This window comes from Perognathus longimembris, chromosome 1 (genome assembly GCF_023159225.1).
Source record: "Perognathus longimembris pacificus isolate PPM17 chromosome 1, ASM2315922v1, whole genome shotgun sequence".
Lineage (NCBI taxonomy): Eukaryota > Metazoa > Chordata > Mammalia > Rodentia > Heteromyidae > Perognathus > Perognathus longimembris.
In genome coordinates this window covers 101,955,466-101,983,312 of record NC_063161.1, presented here as the reverse complement: position 1 = coordinate 101,983,312, position 27,847 = coordinate 101,955,466, and the positions used below count along the sequence as shown (strand labels likewise).

At 39.9% G+C, this 27,847-nt stretch overlaps 1 protein-coding gene across 7 annotated transcripts in view; it reads left to right on the top strand.

The window, feature by feature from the left end:
* Positions 1-24,102, top strand: part of Spata6l (spermatogenesis associated 6 like) — a 38,488-nt gene extending 14,386 nt beyond the window's left edge. For 4 of the 7 annotated variants that reach the window (XM_048359767.1, XM_048360517.1, XM_048358337.1 and 1 more), the window contains 8 exons: positions 1,025-1,102; positions 3,723-3,959; positions 6,255-6,357; positions 7,742-7,776; positions 8,730-8,914; positions 16,180-16,270; positions 17,405-17,506; positions 23,389-24,102. In XM_048359767.1, coding sequence (XP_048215724.1) covers positions 1,025-1,102; positions 3,723-3,959; positions 6,255-6,357; positions 7,742-7,776; positions 8,730-8,914; positions 16,180-16,270; positions 17,405-17,494 — 819 coding nt within the window. In that variant the 3' untranslated portion in view covers positions 17,495-17,506; positions 23,389-24,102. Of the gene's footprint in view, positions 1-1,024; positions 1,103-3,722; positions 3,960-6,254; positions 6,358-7,741; positions 7,777-8,729; positions 8,915-16,179; positions 16,271-17,404; positions 17,507-23,388 lie in introns of those variants that run through there. The other 3 variants (XM_048359008.1, XM_048361277.1, XM_048361982.1) reach the window with 3 other exon arrangements.
* Positions 24,103-27,847: the final 3,745 nt, after the last annotated feature.

Below are 27,847 nucleotides of genomic sequence, written 5' to 3'. Positions count from 1 at the left end.
TTCATAAAAACATAGAGGGGCTCTGGTTCTCTGAAATATTCCATAAAACAAAATAAACCATTATCAAAGTTTGAATAATAGCTGATGTTTATTGTGGGTTTATTAGATCTCAGACCTTGCTGAGTTTCAGGCATGGATTATCTTTCCCAGCCTCCCTTCACTTTGCAAGATAGCTTCTGGCCTTTTCCCATCTTGTGTACGGGGAGCTGGGAGAGGGATTTTCAGGAATATCCTGAGGGTCACAGACTGAGTGATGGAGTTAGATTCTGATACTTCAGGTTTTATACTCTGAGTCACACTGCCTGATGCTATTTTTATTTTGGTCTACGATTTTATTTCCTTTTATTAATACTGTAGGAAGTAAGAAGGGTTGACATATATAGGTCAAGCAAATCTTTTGCTTTATCTTCTCTGAATTTGTCAATTCATTAATATTTCTTCCACTATAATGGGGCATTTTCTTTGTATTTCTCTCTTTTTTTAAATTGCCATCTCATTGGTTATCTTAATAATCTTTTAGCTAGTAGGATACTAAGCAAAAAAAAAATAGAAGAATTGGTTAATCAAACAAAATGAAGAGTTTGGAAGCAGTCTGATAAACACATAGTTAAAATAAAAGCAAGTTTTCCAAGGCAATCTCATGCTGCTCCATCATCCCATGTTTTAAGTAGAATAACTGGATATTGCAGTCAGAATGCCTGGCCTCAGTTTACCACCTTTGCCATTGCTAGGTAGACAATCATCTTGGCCTTTGTCCTCATTTACCCACCAACAAGTTGAGATCCTATTAGAACTTACTTCATGGGGTTGAGTTAGCAGTTGATATATTCAAAGCACTTAGGCCTGAATGTAGAATATAACATATGCTATATATGTTTAGCCATTTATTCAAGATATATTTTAAATAATATACACAGATATAGCATCTACATGGGAAAACAATGAGGTTCTTGGCAAATTGTAAGTTAGGATGAGATGGGCAAAGAATTATTTATTGCTTTCTTATATGCTGTTTTGTTTTTAGGGCATTGCTCCCAAACTAGAATTTTCTACAAGGACAGCCATCCGAGAATGTGTAATTCTTCATAGAACCAGATTTCTTGTAAGTATAATAAAAAAGATAGTGATAAAATCACAGCATTTTTGTAAAGTTTTCTTTACAATGTAAAGTATTCTTCCTTCCTTCCTTCCTCCCTCCCTCCCTCCCTCCCTCCCTCCCTCCCTCCCTCCCTCCCTCCCTCCCTCCCTCCCTTCTTTCCTTCCTTCCTTCCTTCCTTCCTTCCTTCCTTCCTTCCTTCCTTCCTTCCTTCCTTCCTTCCTTCCTTCCTTCCTTTCCTTCCTTCCTTCCTTTCTTTCTTTTTGCCAGTCCTGGGGCTTGAACTCAGGGCCTGAACACTGTGCCTGGCTTCTTTTTGCTCAAGGCTAGCACTCTACCACTTGAGCCACAGTGCCACTTCCGGCTTTTTCTACATATGTGGTGCTGAGGAATCGAACCCAGGGCTTCATGTTTATGAGGCCAGCACTTTACCACTAGGCCATATTCCCAGCCCCTCCTTTCTTTTTAACCCAGAACTCAGTTCAAAATGTGTATGCAATGGGAAAAGTAGAAATGGAGAAATTCTTTGCTAGGTTTGAATTTTTTTTTTTTTTTGGTATTTACATCACTTGCTTATTCTGTCATATTAGAGTGACATTAGTGTTTAGTCACATAGAATGATTTGTGTTTGGCATATATTTAGTTTGGCATGTAGTTGCTAGAGCACAGTGATTCAGATGCCAAAATCACATTTTTGATGTAAGTGGCCTTGTTAACTCTTGGGCTTTATTCATCTTCTTCCCCCTCTCCCTGAAGGCTGATTTTTGCATTTGTGCTCCAGCCTTTGAGCAGCCACGTGAAACACCTTCATTGTGTCTAACTCAATTTCTCTTCACTTTCGTTGTTTTTATTTTTCCTTAATGTACATAATCCTGTAGTCATTTCAAGTACTTCCTAGGGGGAAAAAGGAATGAGTCAAATTGTAAAGCTCTGTTCAGACAGGGTATAATGAAATTAAGAAGTGAAACCAAGTGTTTATTGCATATCTTACCTGTACCTGTGGTCCTAGAAAAATAGTTTGAAAAAAAATGTGGGCAAGGAAAACTGAATGAGGAGGACCATACCTTTGCAAGTCTATCAAATCTATTGATATAATAAATTACACAATACTGTCATAGTGATTAATATTAAGGAAGGTATGCTGCTATTTAGATTCTCCATATTTACATCCTCCATTCTCTAACTTGTTTATGATGTGTTCAGGACAACTTCTAAATCTATTTTTCTTTTCTGTTCTACCATTTGAATCTTGTTTTAACCTCCTAATATATTTATTTTAGTATCAAATTAATTAATTACCAAAAAGCTGGAAGTGGAGCTGTTTCTCAGGTGATAGAGCTCCAGCCTTGAGTAAAAATCTCAGAGACAGTACCCAGGTCCAGGGTTCAAGCACCAAGACAGGCACAATAAAAGGGTGGAGGACCTTATTTACTAGACCACTTGCTTTTTTGCTCAAGGCTAGCCCTCTACCACTTAAGCCACAACTTTTTTTTTTCCTGGTTTTTTGGTAGTTAACTGCAGTTGACATTCTCACTGGACTTTTCTGCCCAGGCTGTCTTTGAGCCACAGTCCTCAGATCTCAGCCTCCTGAGTAGCTAGGAGTATAAGCAGGAGACACCAGCGCCTGGTGTTCATTATATAGAGGGTCTCCAGGGTATTTTCAGGCCAGCATGGACCTGATCTTCCTATTTATGTTTCTCATGTAGTTAGAATGAAAAGCATTTACCGCCATGCCCAGCTATAGATTGAGATGGAGTCTCGAGTTTATGCTCAGGCTAGCTTCAAGCCACAGTCTTCTGGATCTCTACTTCCTGAGTAGCTAGTATTACAGGTGTGGGCCACTGGCTCCGAGTGCTACTACTGATGTTGAGTTGGGAAAATATTAACTAGGAAAATGCTTGTCCTGGAGCTCATGTCTGGTAGATCCTCTGCTTCAATTTTTAAAAGTTCAGTTAAATACAGTTACATTTGAATTAAACCACCTCCTTCTTCTCTTTCTCTTTCTTTGTCCTTCCTTCCTTCCTTCCTTCCTTCTTTCCTTCCTTCCTTCCTTTTCTTTCTTTCCTCCTCCTCCTCCTTTTTCTCCTCCTCCTCCTTCTCTTTCTCCTCCTTCCTCTTCTTCCTATTCCTCTTCTTCCTCTTTCTCCTCCTTCTTCTTCCTCTTCTTCCTCTTCTTCTCCTCCTCCTTCCTCTTCTTCCTCTTCCTCCTCCTTCCTGCTCCTCTTCCTCCTCCTTCTCCATTTTCATATGAAAAACATTCTAGGGCCAGGCACTGGTGGCTCATGCCTATAATCCTAGCTACTCAGGAGGCTGAGATCTGAGGATTACAATTGGAAGTCAGCACAGGCAAGAAGTTCAGGAGGCTCCATCTCCAATAAACTATTCAGAAAAAACTGAAAGTGGGGCTGTGGTTCAAGTGGTAGAGCTGTAGCACTGAGCAAAAGAAGCTCAAGGATAATGCCCAACCTTGAGTTCAAGTCCCAGAACTGGAACAAGTAAAACAAAACAAAATCTTCTGAGGATGTAACTCAGTGGTAGAAAGTCTTCCTGCCATGCTCAAGGTCCTGGATACACCAGCACTGCCAAATAACCAAGCATAAAAACCAACTTTCTTTTTTTATTTCAGGATGAAGAATATAAGCCACAAAAACCTTCATCTAACACATATGGACAGATACCCCCTTTAAAGAATAAAAAGAAGAAATCAAAAAATCATCATGACAGACGGTGTAAAGACATGCAGTCCCAAGCACCCTCTCCATATTTCACCAGACGTTTCTTCCTGGACCAGCCAACTCAGTTGGACTTTGGACATCACTTCAGATGCTCTGAGGATAGGAAACCTCCATTTGTAGTTAGACATGTGAGTCCAAATGGATCTTTTTGTTGTTGTGTTTAGGAGTACTTTGCCTTGGTGAGCGAAAAGAATGTTGAGACATAACAAAACAAAGGGATAAGAAGGATTTCAATTTGATGAACCACTGCAGTTAAGTTAGCTTCATTTCCTAGAGCCTTTGCAGGAAACAAATAGAAATATCTAACCTAATATCTAACCTCATAAAGGCATCTCCTACAGAAAATTTGCTTAGTAAATGTCATCCCTCACATTTTAATGTTTTTGAAAATTATTGGTAAGGATGGCAACTATATATGGTTACTCGCCTTTGTCAGAAGAATCCATATTGTTATACAACTCAGGCCAGCATGCTCTGGGCCATTAATCCCAAAATGAAGCTTTATTAGCTTAAAAATGTTGCTCTAGTTTATTCATTCATTCATTCATTCATTCATTCAGTCCTGGGGCTTGAACTCAGGGCCTGGGCACTGTCCCTGAGCTTCCTTTGTTCAAGGCTAGCACTCTACCTCTTGAGCTAGTCTCAAAGTCAAGGTGCTGCTGAGATGGTTGTGTGTGAAGTAGTTTGTTTATAGGTAAAAATAATGTAGTTTGCTACAAACTACTGAGTAGCTTCCCTACCTACATATACTATCTATTTATAGATGTAGAAATAAAGAACAGCTTTCTTCTTGGTAGCCTAACTATAGATAACCTATCAGCCAATTTAAATGTAGTACCATAAAAGTAGTGTTGGTTGGCTTGAGATCATTGCATAGTATGATTTATTCCATCGCTTATATATTTTTTGTAAGTTATAACTTCAGTGAATGCCATTTTGGACTAAATAGCGTCAAAAATATGGTTTGATTTCTCCCTTCATTTTTCTACCATTTAACAAATTTTTATATAGCTTTTTCTGTATGCTAAGCTCTTTTATAAGTGGTTTTACATATTAATTCTTTCATGTAGCCAGATTTCCCAATATGTGACATTTCCCTGAGTAGAACATTAACACTGAGAGAATCTGATGCTATAAATACTTTAAATTTATATCCCTCTATTTCTTGAAGAGGAAGACACACTAACATTTTAATCTGCTTTATTGATACTAAAAAAAACATAGAAATAAACAAAAAATTAGGAATCCTGAAACTTTGTGTTATAGCTATTCTAGAGGAAATCCTCTTTTTCAGGTTTTTTGTGTTTTTTTTTTTCTTTTTTCTTTTTGCTGGTTCTAGGGCTTGGACTCGGGGCCTGGATGCTGTCCCTGAGCTTTTGTGCTCAAGCCTAGCACTCTACCACTTGAGCCACAGCTCCACTTCTTTCTTTTTGTGGTTAATTGGAGATAAGGGTCTCATGGACATTCCTGCCTCCAGCTGGCTTCAAACCACAATCCTCAGATCTCAGTCTCTTGAGTAGCTAAGATTACAGGTGTGAGCCAATGGCATGGGGCATTGCTTTTACGGTGTTTTAATCTGTTTGCATATCATGTCATGTGACCCAATCCTTCTTTGGGAAAATGTGATCTGGCACCTTAAGGAAAAGAATCATTACCATTGGTCTTTTTTTTTTCTTTCCCCTTCAATGATATAGGCACTCAGGTCAGATACTAGTGGCTCACAATATAATCCTAGCTAATCAGGAGGCCGAGATATGAAGATTGAAGAAGTATAAATCCAGCCAGGGCAGAAAAGATTTTGAGACTCTTATTTCCAATGAATCAGACAAAAGCCAGAAATGGAAGTGTGATAAAGTGCTAGCACAAGACCCTGAGTCCAGGACTGGCACACACATTAAAAGAGAGAGAGAGAGAGAGAGAGAGAGAGAGAGAGAGAGAGAGAGAGAGAGAGAGAGAGAGAGAGAGAGAGAATACAGACACTTAGACTAGAAGGGCACAGGAATCAGAAATATTACTTTGTGACAATCCCTTGCTTTCAGGGAAGGCCCTGCAGAAGCCAGCCCTGCTTGTATAATTTAATAATTCCAGACTTTGTCCTATTTTAAAAGATGGTGAAGTAAATCTTTTGCTGGCTCTTAGTGTATCTGTACCAGCTACTATAATTTCTGTTGACTTTAATTCTTTCTGGTCACATTTAGCCTATATTTCCATTAGCCTTAGGGAAGTCTAAGTGAAGACAGGGACTATGTCTCTTATTGGGTATATCATGTAACATATTTGGAAACTGTGATTGAGGTTATTTTCTAACCTTCTCAATGTCCAATCTGCAATAATAATTGACTGAGAAGGAGAAAGGTATCATGGATAACAAGGAAAAAGTAATATAAGCTACCATACATTAAGTCTTATTTCTTTACTTTTAGGTGGACAGTGCAAAACCCTTTGGTGAAGATAATTTGGAACATCATTTATTGAAATCTCAGAGAAAATCAAAATTTTCAGATTTTTTGTTTCCAATGAGGAGAGGTATTGGAGTTTCTCGTTACTCTAGTATATTTCCTATGGGAACTAGTGCATTGTACTTACTGCCTTTCATTCTGAGGGGTCACACACATGACCCTGGAAACTGTGAGCCTTATTTCTCCAGGATTCTCAGGCTGTGATGTTACCATGGGCCAGAGGCAGCTGAGAAGGCAGAATGATTGAAGTGAAATGTGCTCAATAGTGTCCTGCTAACCCATTGTGCCCGAAAGGAAATTATTACCCTTCCTTTCCCTTCCCTGCCCTTCCCTCCCCTCCCCTCCCCTCTCCTCCCCTCTTGTCCTTTCCCCTTCTTTCTCTTTCTTTCTGTTGTTTTTGGTGGGTTGTACTTTGAACTCAGGACTTAGTGCTTGCTAAGCAGGTGCTCTACTACTTGACCCAACTCTATCCTTGTTTGCTTTATTTTTCAGATGGCATCTTACATTCATGCCTAGGCCAGCCTGGACTACAATCCTTCTGTGTGCCTGGGATGACAGTCATGTGCCACTATGCCCAGCTACTGGTTATGATAGAGGCTTACTAACTGCCCAAAGAGGCCTCAGACCTAGGTCCTCTGATCTCTGCCTCCCAAGGCCCTTTTATGGCTTCCTTCTTACTACCAGTGACATAGATGGATCAGAAGTTCAGAATAAGTCCCTGTAAAGACCTAACTCCCAGTCACATTAGCATTGCCTTATTGGCACTCATTTCAAAGGCTTTTTTCCCCTTCAGCCTGAAGAAATCCAATTTCCTCTCCGTTTTCTCCATACATATTTATTACACACATTCAAACCATCCACACCATTCTCTGGCTTTAAGACTACTTACTTTTCACAATCATTTAGTGTAATCAGAATGATTTCTGTTATTTCTGCATTATGCTTTGATATAGTAACTAGTTCAGTTTAATGTTGATATTTTCCTTGGATCAGTATATTCAAGAGCTCCTGCAAAAATAGGATTCTACAGAAATCAAAGAGAATAGCACAGGAAGTTGTTGGGGATGCGCATCTAGCGTTAGACTCACATCCATTTCATTCAAGCTTCGGGCACCGGGTTTCTGGTTGAGCATGTGGAGAGTGCTCTGAACATGTGCTCTGCTTGTTTTGCTTTTGCTTTTCCCCTTTCCATATGTGCTGTCAGTAAACGACACCATTATTGACCTTGAGGACAGAAAATCTCATAGATAGAAGTGCAGTGACTCAAGGGAGACTGAAAAATGGAACAGTGGAATTTTCAAGGGAATATTGGAGTTCCTTAATAATTCATTCACTGTTTTAAGGTTTTGGGGTGGTTTTTTTTTCCTACTGAGATGGCACAGATGTAACAGCAATCTTAGGGTGAACTGGAAATAATGAGTCATTCAAACACCTGTTCCTCTCTCTTCTAGCTTCTTCTCTTGACAGCTTTGCAGAAAACGTAAAGGTAATTTTAGATGTAGCATTTGTCAAATGATTTATTTCTAGCTTTCTTATGACAATCATTGTGCTTTTATAGTCAGCAGTGGAAAGGATATGATCAGTTAGTACTATGTATGAAGAGCTGGTTTAGTTTAACTAGACCCTATGGTAGCCTTTGGGGTTTATTAGTTTGCTCCCTTCTTTTCATTTGCAGGATGAATAAAGAAGGAGGGTGCAAAGAGCTCAATGCTTACTTTATCAGTAGTGATTTTTATTGCCTGTTCTCCAATTATCATTGTACCGAAAAGCAATAAACCACTTGTTCTTGAAGTTTGGCTGAGTTGTTCCAGTGAAGACTCAGACTATCTTACAACATGAACATAGACTTAAGCAAAGAATGCTGAATATGCTATGCTTCTTATGCTATAGCACTTACACATTTTGTTTGTTTAAAAATTCTTTTTTTTTAGATGCTGGTCCTGGGGCTTGACCTGAGGGCCTGAGAGCTGTCCTTGAGCTTTTTAGCTCAAGGCTAGTGCTCTACCACTTGAGCCACTGCTTCACTTCCAGCTTTTTGGGTGGTTAATTGGAGATTGGATTCTCATAGACTTTCTTGCCCTGTCTGGCTTTGAACTGCAATCTTAAGGTCTCAGCCTCCTGAGTAGATAGAATTACAAGCATGAGCCACTGGCTCCTGGCTTTAATTTTTTTTTTCTTTCCCAAACTCAGTCCTTGGAAATTTAAATTCAGAGTATGAGTTATTTTGGCTTACTAAGATAAACTAAATGAGCCTTGCTTGATCACCAAGCATTTTATCTCTAGTCTTCTGTCCTGCAGCCCCTCTTTTATTTGCAGGAGATCTTTGGGGCTTAATATGCTATCATCTTACCTCAATTTCTCTTCCATGTACTACCCCACCTATAGCTTTAAATGAAGCCAACAAAAACCAAATAAAGAATAATGCCTATTGTCATTCAGGTTATTAGAGAGCCAGATGAACGAATTGTTTTAAAGAAAGACTCACCATCATCCTTAGAATCAAGTAAATATGAAAAGTTCTCACTGAGAAACCAAGGAGATGCTGATTTCCATCGGAAAACGTCACTGGCCAGCTCCCCGTACTCCAGATCCCCCAGCCCTGTGGAGCAGCCTTTTCGAGAAAGGTCGGCAGTAAGCTCCCATCACCTTCCCTCAGGAATACCTTGTGGTGTCAGGAGGAAAGACTGGTCATGTCACCAGTTTTTTTTTTTTTTCGGTGGGGGGGGGTTAGGAATATTAAGCTGGTGATACCCTGTTATGAAAAAAAAAAGAAAATCAAACACATGAGCATTCCTTTAGATCCAATAGTTGAATCCAGCCTTTTCTCTTGTCTTGGTACAACTGTGTCTCAGGATTGTGTAGTAAATGGGATGGACAGCTAACTGACATACATACAAGTTTGCTGCCCAATTTAAAATGAGAGGGTCTTCACAGGGCACTGGGGGTTCATGTCTGTAGTCCTAACTACTCAGGAGACTGTGATTTTAGGTTATGGCTTGAAATTAGCCTGGCAAACAAACCTAAGAGATTTTTCTCCAATTAAGCACTAAAAACAAAACCAAAAGCTAAAGCAGGAGTAGAGCTGTAGCTCAAGTGCTAGAATGCCAGACATGGGCAAAGAAGCCAAGGGACAGTGCCCAGGCCCTGAGTTCAAGATCCAGTACCAACATGCACACACACACACACCACACACACACACACACACACACACACACACACACACACACCTTTTTATGTTACTCAAGTTCTATTTGATTACATAGAATAAAAATAAATGGTTTGGATAAACAAAATTAACAAACCACTATTATCTAATACTTGTTATATAAACTAGGAACTGGTTGGTGGTAAAACATTATTACAACTTAGAAACTTTTGAATGATTCCTAAGGGCTGAGTTCCATTTGATGTTATCTGTAGGAGCAGACTTTATTATTGATTTATTGCTTGGTTTAGTCAGTCATGGGCTTGAACTCAGGGCCTAGATACTGTCGTTGAGCTTTTTTGCTCAAGACTACTTCTCTTTGAGCCAGAGCCACTTCTGGTTTTCTGGTGGTTAATTGCAGATAAGAGTCTCACCAACTTTCCTGCTAAGGCTGGCTTTGAACCATTATCCTGAGTGTCTAGGATTATAGGCATGAGCTACCAGTGCCTGGCATAGGAGCAGCCTTTATTTGAACACTTTACAACACTGGTGGGCCTCAGGACCCATCTTTCTGCTCTGCAACTCTCCACAGTTTTCCACATTTTGATCTTCTAACTCTATGCATGCTCCATGATACTATTCACTTTACCAATGAAACCCAGGAGGTTTTCCTAAGCCTTCTTATACTGTGTTACTGCAGTGATTATGCTTTTTGCCATCAGCCATGGAAAGTATATACTTGGCTAGAGCTGCCTAGGCAGAGCCCCATTGTATGCATTGGGGCTCATTGGTTTGCTCCCCTCTTTTTATTTATATTACCAGTATTTGTATATTATTTGTATTACCAATATAAATTACTTACCAAATAAATTACTATTTTACCAGCAGTGATCTTTCACTGACCTGTTCTCTAACAGAATACTTTTATACTTAAAGATGGTAAATCACTTGTTCTTGAGATTTGTTTGATTTGTCAAAATGAAGGCTCAATCTTAAAGTGGGCCATTTTAGTAAAATTGAAAATTTTGATTCCACATTATAAAAGTGTTCACTGCAGAAAGTTTAGAAGTAACAGAGAGAGAGAAAGAAATGGACAAAAGTTGCCCATAGTCCTACCACCAAATGACAGATATTATCATGAGTGCATTTCTGTGTTCTAAACATGGCTTCTTGATTTGTCTACATTATTATCATATGTAATAAAACACATTTGCATATGTCTAGAGGGCAGGCCAAGGAGATAGAATAGGAATCTTTATTTGACACAAATCTTCCCTAGTTTAACTATGAAAGAGTTTAACTCTGGAGAGCTCAGATTCTCAGGCAAACCAGCACAGATCAGTCACCACTTTCACTACAGGGAAGTAGCACTGAAAATAATGACATGTTTACGACAGCTATGTTGAGTGAAGCATATGCCGTCTGTTTTATTTTTTTCTGCCTTATTAATGAGGAGGAAAGTTCCAAATACAAATAACATGATTGTTCACAAAGGGACGCATAGGAAATGTGTTGCAGAACCAAAGTTGCCCAAAATATGAATCAACAGGAATCATATTAGCTTTGAAGTGAGGTAGACTAAGACATTAGCAATCCATTTTTAGTGGTTTTTTTTTAAGAAACTATAGAACACTATATTAAAATGTTAAATCATCTGAGGAAATGGGATCCAGTGCTTTAATAAACTTGACTAATGTATGGTGAGTTCTTGATTACTTACATTATTGGAAAATTATACAAAATGAATTAACAAATCAGTTTTAGTGCACGGAGACTGGTGATCAGAGACTCATTCACACCCTTCACTCTATCTGACATCTCTCCCGCTCTGGCTAAGATCTTGCCACAGTCTTGAGCACAGCAGGTTGGCATAGTGGAAAAAGTTATCCTAGACTCAGTGACTTCTCCAAAACTAGTCTTAATCGGAGAGAGAAAAACTATCGGCTGGTGGTGATAAGGAGAGCTGGTTCCAGTGCCAATTGTCTTCTCTTTGAGTGCTTTGTGATCTCACAACTATCTACCCCAGTTACCTCATCTTTAAAATGAGCATGATGACCAGAGGTCCATCATCTTTCAGCCACAAACCATGCTTCTCTGTTGCCAGAAGTGGGCTTTTGTCCATATAGTTATACACATTTCCCAAACTCCTTAGAGTCACTGAAGCAAGCTTTTGTGATAGACTGCATTTAATATACAGCTATTAAGCAACTATACAGTTATTAAGCAACTCTCACACACCAGACAAATGTGAGACTGACTGTGGTGTATACTTAACAGTAGTACAGCTTGAGTGCAGGGAAAGACAGTAAAGGAGGAAATTAATCCCACTAGGAAGGTGACTTGTGAAGACCTGGCTTCTCCTAATATGTTGGAGAGTTCATCCCTTTACCAGCCAGCCTATCATGAGTGTCTGTGTATAAAAGGCCATTGTCACCTCTGGGTAACATAAGAATAGCCCCAAGGTTATAAGTCAAAATCAGTTGGATAGAGGAAGTGTATTTGATCGAAGTATATCCTATGCATCTATGGAAATATCACAATGAAACCCCTGTATAAAATTAATATATCAAAAAGAAAGCAGAACAAAATTTTTAAAATCTATCAGGATAGGAATAAAGTGTATTGGATCTAAGACAGGACTAGTAATCATCTGTCAGGTCTGGAATGAAATTATTAACTATGAATGAGTTTCGCCTCATCTTTGACTTGTAGTTCAGCACAGGATTAAAATAAAGTATATAAAGAGCTTTCAACAGGCAGAACTTTGTGAATGGTGCAGACTAAAACTATTGGGCAATAGAGGAAAATGGCACTTCTAGTGAATTTTGTGGAGAGGGTGACATTTTCATTTGAGCCCTGAAACGATAGTATTGGTTTATGACAGAGTTAGTAGAAGGGACAGATGGAAATTAAAGAAAGCAAGGGCCCAGTTAGCTTCTATCAATTAGAGATAAGTTTGGAGAAATAATGGGTGCTAGCACTTGTGGGTTTAATGGAGGACCATGGAAACTAAGTTGAGTATGGACTTCTCTTTCAAGGCAGTCGGGAGTTTATGAATGTTTTATAACAGAAGTTGGCACAGGTAGCTTCAGGAAGGTGAGATTTATTTGCAAGGTAATGTTTAATCAGTCATCTTAGATGAGACAGCAAATCCAGTGTGCCCATAACTCATAATGACAAAAAATAACCTGGCTACAGAAAGAACATCCAGTTTGACCATGACTGTCCTGGCTTTGGTCCAAAAAACGTCCTGCATTCTAGGAAAGCCCTGAGCAGCTCAAGACAGTTATTTACCTTAACTCTAGAGAGAGGAGTGGCAGTAAAGATAATCCTTTTTTTTTTTAAGTTAGAAGTTTTGAATGAAGGGTATGCCCTTCTTAAGCTTGGGGATGACTCAATTTCCTGTTGATTTTTTTTCCCATGCATTTTTTTGTTTTTATAAAGGTGATGTACAGAGGAGACACAGTTACATAAGTCAGGAAATGAGTACATTTCTTTTTGGACAGTGTCACTTCTTCTCTCTCTCTTAGTTTTTCCATCTTGTCTCCACCCACAAGTTGTATAGTTCATTTTCAAGATAGTGTCGGGAGTACCACTGCTGCATTTGTTTGCCAGTTATCCTTCCATTTCTGTGTCCCTCCTTGCCCTCCCAAAGACAGATTAAAAAACAAGAAAAGAGGAAAAGGAAACAAAAACAGCAACGAAGAAAAAAAATGCTATTGTTTCTCTCTTGTACTATCAGATGCACATAGATATTGAGCCTTTGTGATCTTCTCCTAAGAATATCCTTCTTTGGTCTAACTGTGTGTGACCTGTATAATTTATCATGTCTCAGTGGGTTTTTTGTTTGTTTGTTTTGTTTTTTATTTTCTTGTCAGTTGTGGAGCTTGAACTCTGGGCCTGGCCCCTGACCCTGAGCTTTTCAGCTCAAGGAGAGCATGCTACAACTTGAGCCACAGCGCCACTTCTGGTTTTCTGGTTGTGATTGGAGATGAGTCTCACAGACTTTCCTGCCTGGGCTGGCTTTGAACCGTGATCCTTAGATCTCAGCCTTCTGAGTGGGTAGGATTACAGGCATGACCCACCAGCACCAGGCCTGGTGTGTTTTTTTTACGATCTAGTGTGCTTACTTGTAGATTTATAAGCACATTCTAGCTACCACAAATGAAGGAAATCATGTGACCTATGTTTCTCGGGGTCTGACTTCCTTTGCTTAATATAATTTTTTCCAAGTCTTTCTATTTTCTTATGAATGATACAGTATTATTCTTCCTGATGGAAGTAACACAAAGACAAGCTTCTGGAACATTAGATCACCAGCTCTTTGTCTCCACTTGACTGTTCACTTCCCACCAGCACCATTAGGACCAGTACCATACCTCTGTGCCCAGATCACAAATGTGCACCAGAAACACCTCTTAAGAGTTTACCAGATCAACACATAAAGTATTAAGGGCTTAGGTCACAGAAATGAGTGGGGAGACAAATTTTGGAATGACAATCATTCCAAGGTTTAAATAGAAGATAGGCACAGTCCTTTAACTAGCAGGGTAACAAAGGCAAGTTCTAAAGGAGGGAAGAGCAATCTTGAGCCTGCCATCCTCTTTGACATCTGGATAGTGTCACATGGCTTTAGCACACATCATTGCCCTTACTTCTGCGCAAGGACATGACTTACAGAGAGAAGGCTGTAATAAATATGCAGCACTGCTCCTGTGCTGGCTAATCAGTTTTAGATAATGATTCTCAAATGTAGAACAGATTGCATCATGCAAATATATGTCTGTGTGTGGAGTGTATGTAAATGTAGGAAATGCTGTAATACTTTTAGGGTCTATATTTTTGGAAAAGCATATACTTTTTCCAAGATTTTAGGTTTTTTTTTTTTTTTTTTGGTCAATCTTGGGTCATGAACTCAGGACCTGGGTGCTATCCCTGAGATTTAGGGTGGCTCTAGGCTAGCACTCTGCCACTTTAAGCCACAGTTAAACCTCTTGTTTTGGGGTGGTTAATTGGAGATAAGAGACTCACAGACTTTCATGCCTGGGACTGGCTTCAAACCACAATCCTCAGATCTCAGCTTCCTGACTGATTAGGATTACAGGTGTGAGCCACCACTACCTGGCTTATTTTTGCCCACTTTATTAGTACTTTTAAAAAGATTTCTATTCTTAAATATCCTTAGAGGGATACAGAAATTGAGGAACACAGAAATTATATATGTAGTCCTTTCTTAAACGTGAGAGTGCTTGGGCAGGGTGTATGCTTCATTTGCTTTGAGTTGATTTCCTGGGTGGATAATGGATCTGGGTATTCAGTCCTTGGTCTGAATTTTTGGGCTGGTCTCCCTGGAAACCACAGGGATATGCTTGTTACAGAGTGTGAGAGGAGGTCACAGAGGAGCAACTGCAAGAGTGGGCATTAGCAGAGTGATAATAACACCCCCTCAGATCCTGCCAGGTCACTTCCAAGGTTTATTACGCATTAGTAGAAGATGATTTTTATGTGAATTGCTAAAGTCTTTGGTCATGTTTTAGAAAACAGTATACTTTTCATGATTGAAATACTATGCACTATTTTAGCTTAATTATACTTCAGTAGTTAGGATTTTATATTCATTACAGCTCCAATAGGAATGAATAAATTCACAACTCAAGCAATATTAAAAAAACAAAAATAAATGTATAGGGGTACTGAGTTCCTATTGTGCCCCTAGAATGAGCAGTCAACCAAAGACTCTCGGTCTCAATTACAGTCTAAGAGTAGAGACAGACATAAGTCAGATAAAGATGTAATGCTCACGGGGCGGAAGGGCTGTTACTGTGGTGGAGGTGTATGGAACCCCAAGTGTGTGTGAAAGTCAGCTGATCTTCTCTACAGGAGGAGCCTAGGAAGGACCTCCCTGAGAAATCAACAGTTAAACTGAGCCCATCAAGGGTGAGCAGGACTTCCTAAGAGCAGGGTCTGGGATTAGGAATTGGCAGCATTCTAGGCAGCACTAGCAAACACGTGTGGAAGACAGAGAGCATGCACCAAGTTTACTGAGCTACAGTACTGAAAGACACTGTTAGCTGTATGCTGGTGGCTCACACCTGGCCTGTAATCCTAATTCCTCAGGAGGCTGAGATCTGAGGAACAAGATTCAAAGCCAGCCTGGGCAGGAAAGTCTACAAGACTCTTATCTCCAGTTAACCAACAGAAACCCAAAAGTGGAGCTGTGGCTAAAGTAGTAGAGCACTAACCTTGAGCGAAAAAGCTAAGAGACAGCCTTTAGGCCCAGAGTTCAGGCCCCAGTGTCAGTGCATGCACACACACACACACACACACACACACACACACACACACACACACACTCAAGGATTTAGTTTAGAATCAAGGTGGCCTACAATAAATTAGATATTAAATAAAATCCTAGTGGTAGAAAAGAACTGAGATTAAAATTCTATACGAAACATTTGAAAATTAAAAATGTAACTGCAGAAGTAGGATTTATTAATGAAATATGAAAGCCACAGTAAAGTCCAAAAAAGAATCACTTGCAGACACACACTTAAACACAAGTCATTGTGCTTTCCTTATATATAGTTTAATAAAGGCATTGAAATCATGCTATATGTACTATTTCATATCTTGCTGTTCTCTCTGATTATTAACTTTAAATATCAACCCCTATCCTTATGTATTCTACATTGGTATCTTTTCATTTGCTGCCTAATGCTCCACTCTCTTTGCCCTGTGGGGCAGGTTCTGTTCCAGTCCTCAGTCCACGTGGAAGAAGATCCATGAAAGGGTATGCAGTCTTCTCACATCGCACAGAGCCCAGCAGCACCCAAAGGTTAGGGGTTCTTATAACATCAGCCCTTTATTGACAGCTATGGGAACCGGAATTTGCAGTCTAGTGGAGGAGTCAGATGTTTATCACTTAACCACAGAAATAAATCTATTATTAGGACACCTAAGATAAATATATGGTTTCCTGAGAGTTTGTGGTCAGGACATTTCAATGGTTGAAAGTCAGGGCAGGCCCGGGAGAAAGAGAAGAACCTAGATGTGTGAGGCTCCTTTGGTGAATAGCATTCATCAAGCAGAGGTCCTGCGGTGAGGTCTGAGGACTGAGAGAAGATTGTCTAATTAGCTTGTAGCATACTTGCTTCCTCCATGCAGTGGAATCCCAGGGGACAGAAGAATGGAATTGTGTGTGTGGTCTGTGTAAAGCTATAGCACAGAACATTATCCTAAAGTTGTATCAGGTGGTTTGATCTGTTTGACTTTTTACCTGAGAGTGGGAGTTATTTCTGATCCCCTGATACATACACTTGATAAGTTGTGTCTCCACAGCTAAGTGACTTTTACTGAATTCAAAAGAATTCAAATGAAAGGTTCATAGTGCCCAGGAGTGCCTGGAGTTCACTATGCCATGTAGGTGAAGTGGGCATCTTATTAAATACTGGGCATATACCAGATTGATAGGATGACACAAATGAATAGTAATTACCACAACCAAGATGGATTGTTTTATATCCTCTTAGAAAGCATTGGCTTTACTTTAATTCCCAACATTTTCAAAGGAAGAAATCCTTTTAAGCTCTCGGGGGAGGGGAGGGTAGAAAAAAGTAAGAGAGAGGGAAAGGGTGAGGGAGAGGAAAAGAAGAGAAGGAGGAGGAAGACAGGAAAGAAGGAAGGGAGGGAAGGAGGAAAAAGGAAGGAAATTACATAATGAATCCCACATACATGTATGTATATATGGATACATAACATATATTGTATAATGTATTATCAATAATATATAGCACACAGTATAATATATAATATAGTATATAATTGCATATAATATAAATATACATTATATAATTATATATTATGTGTATATAATATATTGGATGCACATACATCTTCCATGCAAAAAGCACAAATTACTGTTCTTTATTGTATCATGCATAATGTAGTTTCTGGGTGTGTTTTATTATAGGAAGAGTCTATCTCTGAAAGAAATTATGTCTTTGAAACACCAAGCTACCTTCTGAAGAAATACCCAGTACATGAGCAGAGATATTTTTAACTCCTGTTTTATGTAAGTAAGCAGGTTAAGTACTTCTTACCTTGATTTGCTAATTTTTTTTTCTTTCCTGATATCAATGAAGTGATGAGAAGGTTCAGGGGACAGGAGGTATGGAGGAGACCTAAGAACATTAATCACTCAGTCAAATAGCGGTGGTGCATTTGTCTGCTGGCCCTCTTATCTCTTGCCTCACTCTTTCCTGGCTCTTTATCTAAGATACACTTACATTTCTTTCATCTCCTTGACCCCCAAGTCATTTTCTGCCTTGGGACCTTTGCAGATGTGCTTTCTTTGTCTGAAACACTTCTTCCTGGCTCTGACTGGATTACTGCCTCTTTATTTCTTTATTGAGTTCATTTGTTTTTTCAAGCCCGAATTCAGGGCCAGGAATTCTCATGGCTAACTCTCATGCACATACTTTCATTTGCTCAGGGCTGGTGCTCAACCACTTGAGCCATGCTTCCAGTCAGCTCTCGGAGTGACTTCTGTTTTTCCTTCTGATCTGTGACTTTCTTTGACTTTTCCTTCCTTCTCTTACAAACCCTTTAGCACCCTGTACTTCCCTTCCATAGAGTATGATGGTGAAGATGATGATGGATTGTTGTAGTTTATAACAATAATCTCTTCTAGTATGAGACCATCATGAGATTAGAGACTTACCCTGTCATGTATTACCTTACTCTGAGCTTTTAGAGTAATACAAGGAATCCTATTTCACTTTCCAATCACACACACTGGGTGCATGCCTTGAACAGAACTTGCCTGCCCACCCTTGCCCTGTTTCTGATTTTGTATCACTTGACTGTTATGGTTGCTACTTACTAAAGATTTCTTTCTTTCTTTTTTCTTTTTATGTGCTGGGGCATAAAGTTCAAGTATTGTGGCTTGTACTCAGGGTCTCCAGCTCTATCTTGGCTTTTTTACTCTCAGCTGGTGCTCTACTACTTGGGTCATGCCTCCAGTACAGCTATTTTTGCCGGTTAATTGGAGATAGAGCCTCTCAAACCTTTCTGCCAAGAGTGGCTTCAAACTTTGATGCTCTGCTCTTAGCCTCCTGTGTAACTAGGATTATAGATGTGAGCCATTGGCTTATGGTTACTAAAGATTCCATATGAATGAGTATTCTATGATAACAAGGCAAGTCTGGACTTTAGGTATGTGGGAAAATAGTGGGCAATATTGTAGGATCTCATAATTTCTTAGGTTTTCTCTCATTTTTTGGCTTAACTGAAGTTCAGAATAATAGCTCTTCCTTCCAAATAGTATTCTTTCTTGTGGTTGGTTACAAGTTGGATTCCTGCGAATGAGACTTTGCCTGGTGAACTCCTGATCCACCATCTTGATGACAACACCCTTCACTTCTTCCTTATTACATGTTTCCTAAGTGCCAAGAATTCATCATTTAATATTAATTAAATATTAAACGAGTTGATATTTAATTCTTACAACAACCCTGTGAGATGGGTCCTAATATTAATTCCATTTTACACATTGAAAAACTGAGGCACAGAGAGGTTAGGTACCTTGCTCAAGATGACATGGATAGTGAATGGATAAACTAAAATATGGGCCTGGTTAGTGGCGCTTCAAAGACTACACAGTGTTTTGTTTTTTGGTAGTCCTAGGACTTGAACTTAGGGGTCATGCTTGCTAAAGTGACATTCTAACACCTGAACTATGTGCCTCAACCTATTTTTGCCTTAGTTATTCTTGTGGATAAAGTCTTACATTTTTGCCTTAGGCAATGGTTCTCTAGCCTATACCTCTCTCATAGGTAGGATTATAGACATGAACCACCATATGTGGACCAAGAAAATACTTTTATAACCATGACATTCTGTTGCTTTTTCAAAGCTACAGAGTGTGATAGAATGCTGGGGGAAAAACAAAACAAAACAAGAGCCCTTTGATACCCAAAGTTTGTGGATAATGCCCCAATATGTGTCAATAGCATCCAGTAGTGTTGAATTGTATTATGGTCCTTACCCAAGCCAAAATGATTATGAAACTTTAAAATTAATCAAGTAGTTTGGGGGTAGCCTGCCAAGTTTTCACTCTAATCAGGCTTCTGGAAGCCTAGTTTGAGAATCCCTTGTACTGTAGGACACTTGCCCTAGGGCTGGCTGGGGCTCCCCATTCTCAGCCTAGAGGAAATATAGAGGGCAGCTTGGTGAATGCCTATTTTGTAGGCTTTTACTTTAGAACGTTCTGCTTGGTGGATTAAAGGATGGGTTCTGGACCACTTTTCTTTGGTTGTAGAGAAAACAGTCACCTAAACTTTTATTAGACTGTTACACAGTACACAGCCCACGTAATTGCAATGAATTTCAGCATGGGTAAGGTAAGTTCCATAAAGCACAGAACCAGCTAGTTAGATGGTCACTGAGAGGACTGAGAAAAGATAAGAAAATAACCCCATAGTAGTGCTCACACCAGTAACCCCAGCTACTCTGGAAGCAGAGATTGGAAGAATTGCAATTTTAGACCATTCTGAGCAAAAAGTTAGCATGGCATCTAAAGTTAGCATGGCATGAGCAAAAAGTTAGCTGCAATGGCAGCTACTTGGTAGGCATAGATAGGAAGATCCTGATTGAGGACAATCTGAGGCTGGCCCCAGCAAAGAAGGCATGACTCTATCTTGGAAAAAAAGGTAAAAGAAAAAAAGTGCTGGGAGTGTGGCTCAAATGGTAAAAGTTCCTGCCTAGCAAGTATAAGGCCCCAAGCTCAAAACCCAGGACTGCAGTACAAAACAAAACAAAACCTATAAATTCTTTCTTGGAAAACAGATTTCCCTCATAAACAGGAAGCCCCAACCAGGGGCTTGGAATACTCTAAACAGTCTGAAGCTCTATCTGTATTCTGTGCTTTGTCTAATTCTTACTTTTAAGTTAAAGATTGCTAAGTGAGGTAGGAATCCTGGAGGAATGTGCTAAAGAAGGTTTTCGTGGCTATAAGCAAATAACAACAATAACAACAAATCCCCCCCCCCCCAAAAAAAAGAAACAGGTGACTCTCAGTAGTCTTAAGAAAACAGGGCATTTATGAAGAGTAGCCCAGTGAACTTGTGAGGGGAGATCCAAACAAGCATGGTCAAGTAGATAAAATGGGATAGCTCAAGTCACTCATGTGGGTTGGGAAGGCAGGGTCTGAGGGCCTGCCCTTGGCTCACAATAGTGCATCTCCACTAAGGGTCCCCCCCATCCCTTCTCTTCCTGATGACTCTCCTGGCAGCAGCAGCAGCTCTTTCATAGTTGTTGTTTCTCCCTCTCTTGGTCTCCCAGTGATTTGAAGATCTCAGGAAAATGAAAAAGTAGACTCTTAGTCACAAAACTGTCAGGGATTCTTGAACCAAAAAAAAAAATATTGAGTCCTTCTGTCTGAGCAGGTAGATAAGGAACAGGGGAACATCCATTTCAGTTTACTCTGGCAGTTTGGGGATTTAGTACTTGGGGGTATAAAACAGATTATCTCTTAAATACTTGAAAATAGTGGATTTTACTACCAAAAAGTTCTCCAATAAAGAAATAAACAAAGAATCCCACCAACATATGCCTTCAGTATTCGTAGTTCTCTCAGAATACACCATTGCTTGTGTGTGTGTGTGTGTGTGTGTGTGTGTGTGTGTGTGTGTGCGCGCGCACGTGCGCACACCATCTTTGGGCTTGAACTCAGGACCTGGGCACTGTTCCTGGGCTTATTGGCTCAAGGCTAGCACTCTACCACTTGAACCACAGCTCTACGCCAGCTTTTTTGTGCTTAATTAGAGATAAGTGTCTTCCTGAACTTTCTTGCCTGGGCTGGCTTCAAACTGTGATCTTCAGATCTCAGCCTCCTGAATAGGTAGGTTTACAGGTGTGAGCCACCAGCACTCTGCTAGATATGACTGCTCTTAAGCCACAGCCTTTTTCCAGGTGTGTGAGCTGATTGCCCATATCTAGCATACGTACTGGGGATGCACATTCAAGGCTGCATCTGTGAAACTCCTGGTTCCTCAGGTGGAGCTAGGCTGTACACTTTCTATGCAGGCAGGGTTGTAATAGACCACACCACACCAGATCCAGTCCACTGACCTCCCCAACCCATGAGATCTGCCTGCAGTTCCAGATTTTACTACGTACGGTATTTGGTCCTCAGCTGGAGCAGAGAGCTGAGATCCTTGTTGTGCTCCTAACTGGATGTTTGGTAAGGAACTTGGGCTTGGATTTCCTCAGGCACATGCAAGAAATTGACACATTTTCTAAACTTCAAAGACAGCAAAAAGGAATAACACCAAGAATATAAGAAAATAAAGGACAAATGTTAACTGCACTGCTGGTTTCTGGTCCCGTTATAGCTCATCAGGCCTCCAGGCTGGTATCTCACTTGTAAGATCTCACCTGCACAAAATGGCATCTTATCTCATCTAGCTCCACTGGGCAGGACCCATGTAACATTCTCTCCCAGGGGCCCTACACCTTTATTACCGACAAAGCTGAAGGCAAACCAGTCTTGACTGTTGGAGGTCGGCCTCACTATTCAGGGTAAGGTATAATAAGGGACTTTATCCTAGAAGCTTCTGGTTCTTTCAGTGTCCAACAGATTAAACAGGCAATGAATATACACTCAATTCACAGAGCAAAATTTCTGCGCTAGCAGTTGTCATTAAATATTAGAAACACTTGGGCAGGAATGGGAGAGAGAAATTAAAGGAAAGCAAAGAAAGAGGTGACATTATCCAAAAATAATTATGGTACAACACCTTAATAATTACAATAAAATTATATTTTTAAAAATATTAGAAGCACTTGGGAAATTGAAAAATTTGAATGCCTGGGATCTATTCCAGAACAATTTGATTCAACTACTTCCCAGTAGTGGGGTGTGTGTGTATGTGTGTGTGTGTGTGTGTGTGTGTGTGTGTGTGCATGTGTGCACCTGGTATGTGTGAATGTGTGCACCCCCATGAGAGCTATTCCTAGGACTTGAACGCTGGGCCTGGGCACTGCATCAGTATTTTTATGAGATCTTTAGGAAAATTGGATGCAGTTTTGGATTGGGTACCTCTACAGTAGACTAAGTTTCTTTTTCTCTTTCTTCCTATTTTCTGTCTGTTTTTTTTTTTGTTTTGTTTTTTGGCAGGGGTAGAGGTGGGGATGGAATTCAGGACTTGCTAGGCAAGTGCTTTACCTCTTTTTCCTTCCTTCCTTCCTTTCCTTTCCTTTTCTTTCTTTCTTTCTTTCTTTCTTTCTTTCTTTCTTTCTTTCTTTTTCTTTCTTTCTTTCTCTCCTTCCTTTTTTTCTTTCCTTCCTTCCTTCCTTCCCTCCTTTCTTTTTCCATCTCTTTCATCCTTTGTCTCTCCCTCACTCCTTCCTTTTTCCTTCTTCCCTCCTTCTCTCCCTCTCTCCCTCCCTGAGACTCATGTACTTATCTGCCCAAGCTGATCCTCATGATCCTCATATCTCAGTCTCCTGAGTAGCTAGGATTACAAGCCTGAGCCACCAGTGCCTAGCTAGGCAGAGTTTCTTGAGGATGAGAAATTTAGAACATTCTGTTTTATACTTGACCCCTTCCAATGCTTGCCTAACACTTTTATTCTACAATACAATAGGTTGGAACACATTTAGCAGTTCAGCTCAGTATTACCTAGCCAGTTCTGGCACATTTACAATGTAGCAAGGATTGTACTGATTTCATACAAAAGGTAGGTATGCAGAGTGTCATCATTTTAATATACCAAAAGATCAAACAACTTGCCCAAGATAACACAAGTGAACTTTACCTTATTCTGTATGCCCCCCTTAAACTTGGCAATCTAGGGAAAAAGATTTCTTCACCAAATGATGTCAAGGCTGAGCTACGTGCCAAGATCTTTTTCTCCTTGGTTGTGTTGATTGTGTGTCTTTATTTTCCCTCAGTGCCAGATGTAGTATGTGATGTTTCAGATGTCACAGAGGAAAACTGAATGCAAAGTTGAAGGAGGACTAAGAAGAGTTCACTCAACCCGATAACAGAACCATACATCTGTGGAGAAGTGACCAGTCATCTTAGTTGTCTGTGTTGAGTTGCCAGTGTCTAATCTCTGTTAAATCCAATATTCAGTCTTTTGTGCCCAGGTAAGAGTTGTTGATTAAAGTTGTTGCTGTTTGGGACTCACATTTTTCTTATCATCTGGAAAATTAGTGTTTTGTTTTGATCATGAAATAAAAAGTAATAATTGGGTCTCAGGGGCTTTTCTACTTATTTGGAAAGCACATTTTAGAATTCAAACAAAAATGTCTTGTGGGAGCTGAGGAAGTTGCTATTTAGAGCAATAACCTGCTAAGTCCTCTAGGGAGAAAAGACTGTCAGCCTGCTTTTCTTTTTTGGATAAATCTGTTCTGTTTGTTCATTTTTTCATATTAGACTTAATTTACATCACCCCCTCTCCCTTAAATCTATGGAAAGAGAATATTATATCAAGAGATTTCAGATCTTGTTTAAAAGGTTGAATTTCTATGACAAATTAAGGAGACCAATTTCTTTCAACTGCCCACCTTTGTTGTTGCTATTGTTGTGGTATAGGAGTTTTAACTTGCTAGGCAAGTGTTCTACCATTGACACTCCCTCCCCACCAGCCTATACTCCTTTTGTAAAGCTCTCTCTCTCTCTCTCTCTCTCTCTCTCTCTCTCTCTCTCTCTCTTTTGGAGACTGTTTTGCTGTGTAGCCCAGGCTGGCCAGGAACTCAAGCTCCTCCTACCTCAGCCTCCCAAGTGCTGGGAGTATAGGTGTGTGCCTTCACACCCAGTTTCTAGCAACTGTTAATAAACGCAGATGAGGAACCTTTCTCCACTATTTTTCTGAAAGAACTACTTTAAGAAAATACAGGAAGGACTCTCAAAACCAGATTTGAAATGAGTATGCTTTATGAAAGGCTTGCATAGTTTGAGTCAGAAGGAAGAGAAAGAAGATGAGGAAGAAGGAGGGAGGAGGATTAGAGGCATATCACATTTGCTTTTTTTTTTTTTTTTTTTTCTTTTTTTCTCTCTTCTCAGTAGTGGGGCTTGAACTCTGGGCCTGGGCGCTGTCCCTGAGCTCTTCAGCTCAAGGCTGGTGCTCTACCACTTGAGCCACAGCACCATTTCTGGTTTTTTTTTTTTTGTAGTTAATTGGAGATAAGAGTCTCACATACTTTCCTTCCCAGGCTGGCTTTGAACTGGGATCCTCAGATCTCAGCCTCCTGAGTAGCTAGGATTCCAAGTGTGAGCCACTAGCAGTTGGCTCATATTTAGGATGCCTCTCTTTATTAGAAGCCACTTTCTCATCTCCTAATTCTATTGTTCAAACGACTTGACTTTTGACTTCCCATTTCTCAAGATATTAAATTTTGAGGAGTCATATGGGAGGCAGAATTGAAAATTTGAGGTATTCTGCTTTTGAAGTATATAATAATGTGAATAATTTTATGATGTGTTATGCTTTGGATTAACTCTGTCATTAAAAATCATAAAAAAGAATTTCTGTCTGTCTTTCTTCAATTTATAATCCCTTGTTAAAGGGCTAGAGTTGTAGCTCAAGTGGTAGAGATCTTGTATAGCAAATACAAGTCTCTGAGTATAAATCCCAGTACTGAAAAAAATATATAATGAGTATATATAATGAAATGAAATTTTATATACATTTATATGCATGAATATACATATATATGTATATATACATTCACAGATACATATATACACACATATACATACACATATGTTAATATTAATTGGAGATAAGAGTGTCACAGACTTTACTTCCCAGGATGGCTTCAAACTTTGATGCTCAACTCTTAGCCTCCTGAGTAGTTAGGATTACAGGTGTGAGTTAACAGGACCCAGCTTCTCACCCCATCTTTAATTATTTAAGGAAAATACCACTTCCCTATTTTCTTTCTAAGGACACTAAGACTCAGAAAACAAAAACAAGTATGAGAGCCAGTTTGTAAACTCTGGTCTGTCTGGTTTCTAAAATTAATGGTTGAGGTGCCATTTTCTTTTGTATCACCTGTTTGTCATCATGAGGTTTATTATGCTACAACCTGCAAATTCTGAGGGTTTAAAAAGCATGAACTTAGTATTTTCAGGCAGAGAGACAGGGCAACTAAGGTCTCTTGACAGTCATTACAATGACATTAGTCACTTCTAGTTTAGGTCAACAAGAGGTGTTTTCTGTTCCTATTTCCTGTCATTGGAATTTGATGTTTGTACATAGCATTTTAAGGAAATTCTCCTTCCCCCTCCCTTCAAAATAAACCTCCCTGTTCCTTTTCCTCCAGGAACTGACACATAAATTGGTGTTTTGAATGGAGATAAATATCTCACCTGTTTTAGTGGGATGGCTTCCAAGAACAGATTGTAAGCAGTATAGGTGCTATTGCTGGAAGTGCTTTGTTCATGGTGTGGGAGTTGGTCAGAAATCTCATTCAGCATTGCATAAGAGAATTTCAGCCTAGGCTTGTCATGGTAACCTGTGTTCATTGGGTCCTGACAACCAACCAAATCCATTCCATCAGTTTGTATTTACTAAGCATACTGGATCCTGCTTGACAAGAGTGGTCATTCTAGGGTAGAAGATTGCCTCCTTTTATTAGGGCAATGAGATGGTTCATGTGTGATTACCAAACTATTGACAACTCAGATGTCTTTCAGGACAAGATTTGTGACTTTTAGCCAAAGTGGAGTTTGACATTGGAAACACCCCTCCCTCTCCTGCAAACTTATGCAAGGTGTCCAGATCCTTCAAACCCAAGTCTAGATCAGCAAACATTTCTGTGGACATGTAACACTGTTTCCTCTTTAATAGTATGAAATCATGGTATTAATTTAAGTGAGATTTGTGGTACTCAATTACTTTATCATCAAGTCTGGTAATAATATAAGGCAATACTTGATTATGTACCAAAGTCCTGTTACTTGTCTTGTTTCCAGGAGGTAAGAAACAATGGGGTCTAGGGACTAAGGCCAAGAATTCCCCAAGTTTGGAGGCAGTGAGGTAATTGTAGAGAGGACTGTGAAGGATGTGAGTACGGAGAAGGAAATGTTCTCTGGGATTATCTTCAGGAGTGTGTTATACTATTAGACTTGGCTTTTGTTTTTATTTGTTTTTGTGTCAATCCTGGGGCTTGAACTCAGGGCCTGGACACTGTCCCTGAGCTTCTTTTGCTAAAGGCTAGCATTCTGCCACTTGAGCCACAGCACCACTTCTGTTTCTGAGTAGTTTATTGGAGGTAAGAGTCTCATAGACTTTCCTTCCCTGGCTAGCTTTGAACTGTGGTCCTCAGATGCGGTCTCCTGAGTAGATAGGATTACCACCCATACTTGGGTACATCTAGTGTTTTATAAACTTTGTACTGTAGACAGTAAGGGTTGGGAGTGAGATGCTGAGCCTGAATTTGAGGATCTTCCTCAGGATAGTTTGGAAGTAGGTAGAGACAGGTGGCAAACAGGTTCTGAGAAAGACGTCTGGAAATGGGGTTATGGAATGAAACCTGGACTGGTGGTAAAACTGGGTCCTAGAAAATGGCTGGTTGAACCTAGGAATGGTAAGAAAGCATGAGGCAACTTATTTGAATGCAGAAATGTTGCAGAAGAGTAAGCACTGATAACTGGGAAATTCCTTTTAGATTTTGTAAACAGGAGATTGGCTACCTTAGGGATCTTGGAAAACTTGGGGCTGGAGGTTAGATTACATGGGATTAAGATGTTCATGAGTGGGGCTGGGGATATAGCCTAGCGGCAAGAGTGCCTGCCTCGGATACACGAGGCCCTAGGTTCGATTCCCCAGCACCACATATACAGAAAACGGCCAGAAGCGGCGCTGTGGCTCAAGTGGCAGAGTGCTAGCCTTGAGCGGGAAGAAGCCAGGGACAGTGCTCAGGCCCTGAGTCCAAGGCCCAGGACTGGCACAAAAAAAAAAAAAAAAAAAAAAGATGTTCATGAGTGGGAGGAAACCAAGGTGAGTGCATTTTAAGCTGCTCAAAAAATTATCAAGGAGAAAAGAGAATTAGTTTCCAGTTTTCATTTAGATACCTTCCTTCCTCTAGTTTTGGAAGCAGTGGGTTTTGAATGAGGGATTTAAAGTCTATATGAAGGGAAATGGATATGGTGATATCAAACTCTCATAAAGGAGATGAGGTCAGGCCACTGATTGATGAAGGGACAATACAGACACTTAAAAATTTTTTTTTGTCTGTCATGGGACTTGAACTCTTGGCCTGGCTACTGTCCCTGAGCTCTTCTGCTCAGGGTCAGTGCTCTACCACATGAGTCACAGCACCACTTCCGGTTTTCTGGTGGTTAATTGGAAATAAGAGTCTCATGGAGTTTCTTGCCAGGGCTGGCTTTGAACAGGGATCC